This window comes from Nanorana parkeri, unplaced genomic scaffold, assembly GCF_000935625.1.
Source record: "Nanorana parkeri isolate BGI_ZX_2015 unplaced genomic scaffold, ASM93562v1 scaffold136, whole genome shotgun sequence".
Classification (NCBI taxonomy): Eukaryota; Metazoa; Chordata; class Amphibia; order Anura; family Dicroglossidae; genus Nanorana; species Nanorana parkeri.
The window spans coordinates 3948-5053 of record NW_017306404.1 but is presented as its reverse complement, the minus strand read 5'-3'; the positions used below and the strand labels follow the sequence as shown (position 1 = coordinate 5053).

The window sequence follows — 1106 nt, the reverse complement described above, 5'->3', positions numbered from 1 at the left end:
TGATACCTTGTGTTGCAATTAAATATACACCTGTATCATTTAATCACAACACAAACACCAAAACAATTTTTTACATAAGTCGATTTACAGTTTTGCATACCTTCATTTTTTTACCTTTTCGCAAAAAGGCGCAATTACAAATTTGCTAATATTTGTTATTTATTAACTCAATACAGTTTTATCTTTTAGATTTAGTCAGAAAATAATTTATTTTGTGCACGGATACTGATTTTGGTGTGTTTTAACAATTGAATTGTGTATTTTTATCGGTTTAATATTAATTTGAGAAACATTCGCGCAATTATCGCAGGGCCTACAAATTTAGTATCACCATCTTTTTATTCTACCGGGCCTGCGCTTTCAGAAAATATATGGTTTGGGGGGTCTATTACAAACGCTAGCAACGCAGCAGTTGAAAATCAAACCAATAGGAAAAAATTGCAGAAAATTCAAAAATGGCTTGGCCAGCTGATTTGAAAAATGTTCGAGGGCTTGGCAGCGAAAGGGTTAAACTAGCAGCTATAATCAACAATAGAAGGCGACAGCCCCAAGAAAAAAAAAATTATGCATTTCCATTCATGCTATAAAAAACTGTAAAATACTTTATACTGAATATTGGAAACGTCTTGGTCACATAACATACCTGGGGTGTCAATTATGTTGATGTTCATGTTTTTCCACATGGTATAGGTGGCAGCAGACTGAATAGTGATACCTCTCTGGCGTTCCAGCTCCATAGAATCCATAACAGCACCAACTCCATCCTTCCCTTTCACCTGTAAAAGAAATTGGATGCTTCTATTACTTGAACATATATAGAGACACTACAGCAGAGTGTATAGTCCAACTTTCTTTAGTGTCTGCCCTTCCATAAGCAAGGAATATTCCCTGGCGACCCCTAACAATGAGATACAGCCAACAGCAGCGACTACACCTCTACCTGTCATTGTGTAGCTTATAGGAAACCTGTACTGCGAGAAGTACAGAGAAGTTCACTGCTGACATCATCTAAAAATGCTAGTTGCCTGGCTTCAATAGTTTGAGTAACTAATGCAGAACAAGTATGCAGGTCATGTGACTTTACTCGTATTAAAAACAAAAGCTAC

The 1106-nt window shown here is 36.4% G+C and overlaps 1 protein-coding gene across 1 annotated transcript in view; it reads right to left on the bottom strand.

Moving 5' to 3' along the window:
- GFM1 (G elongation factor mitochondrial 1) overlaps window positions 1–776 on the bottom strand; it is a gene marked incomplete at its 5' end in the record, with an annotated part of 42265 nt that extends 41489 nt beyond the window's left edge. The window contains one exon of the mRNA XM_018553954.1: window positions 644–776. Within this exon, the coding sequence (XP_018409456.1) occupies window positions 644–776 (133 nt within the window). The remainder of the gene's footprint in view (window positions 1–643) is intronic.
- Between the last annotated feature and the right edge of the window lie 330 nt (window positions 777–1106).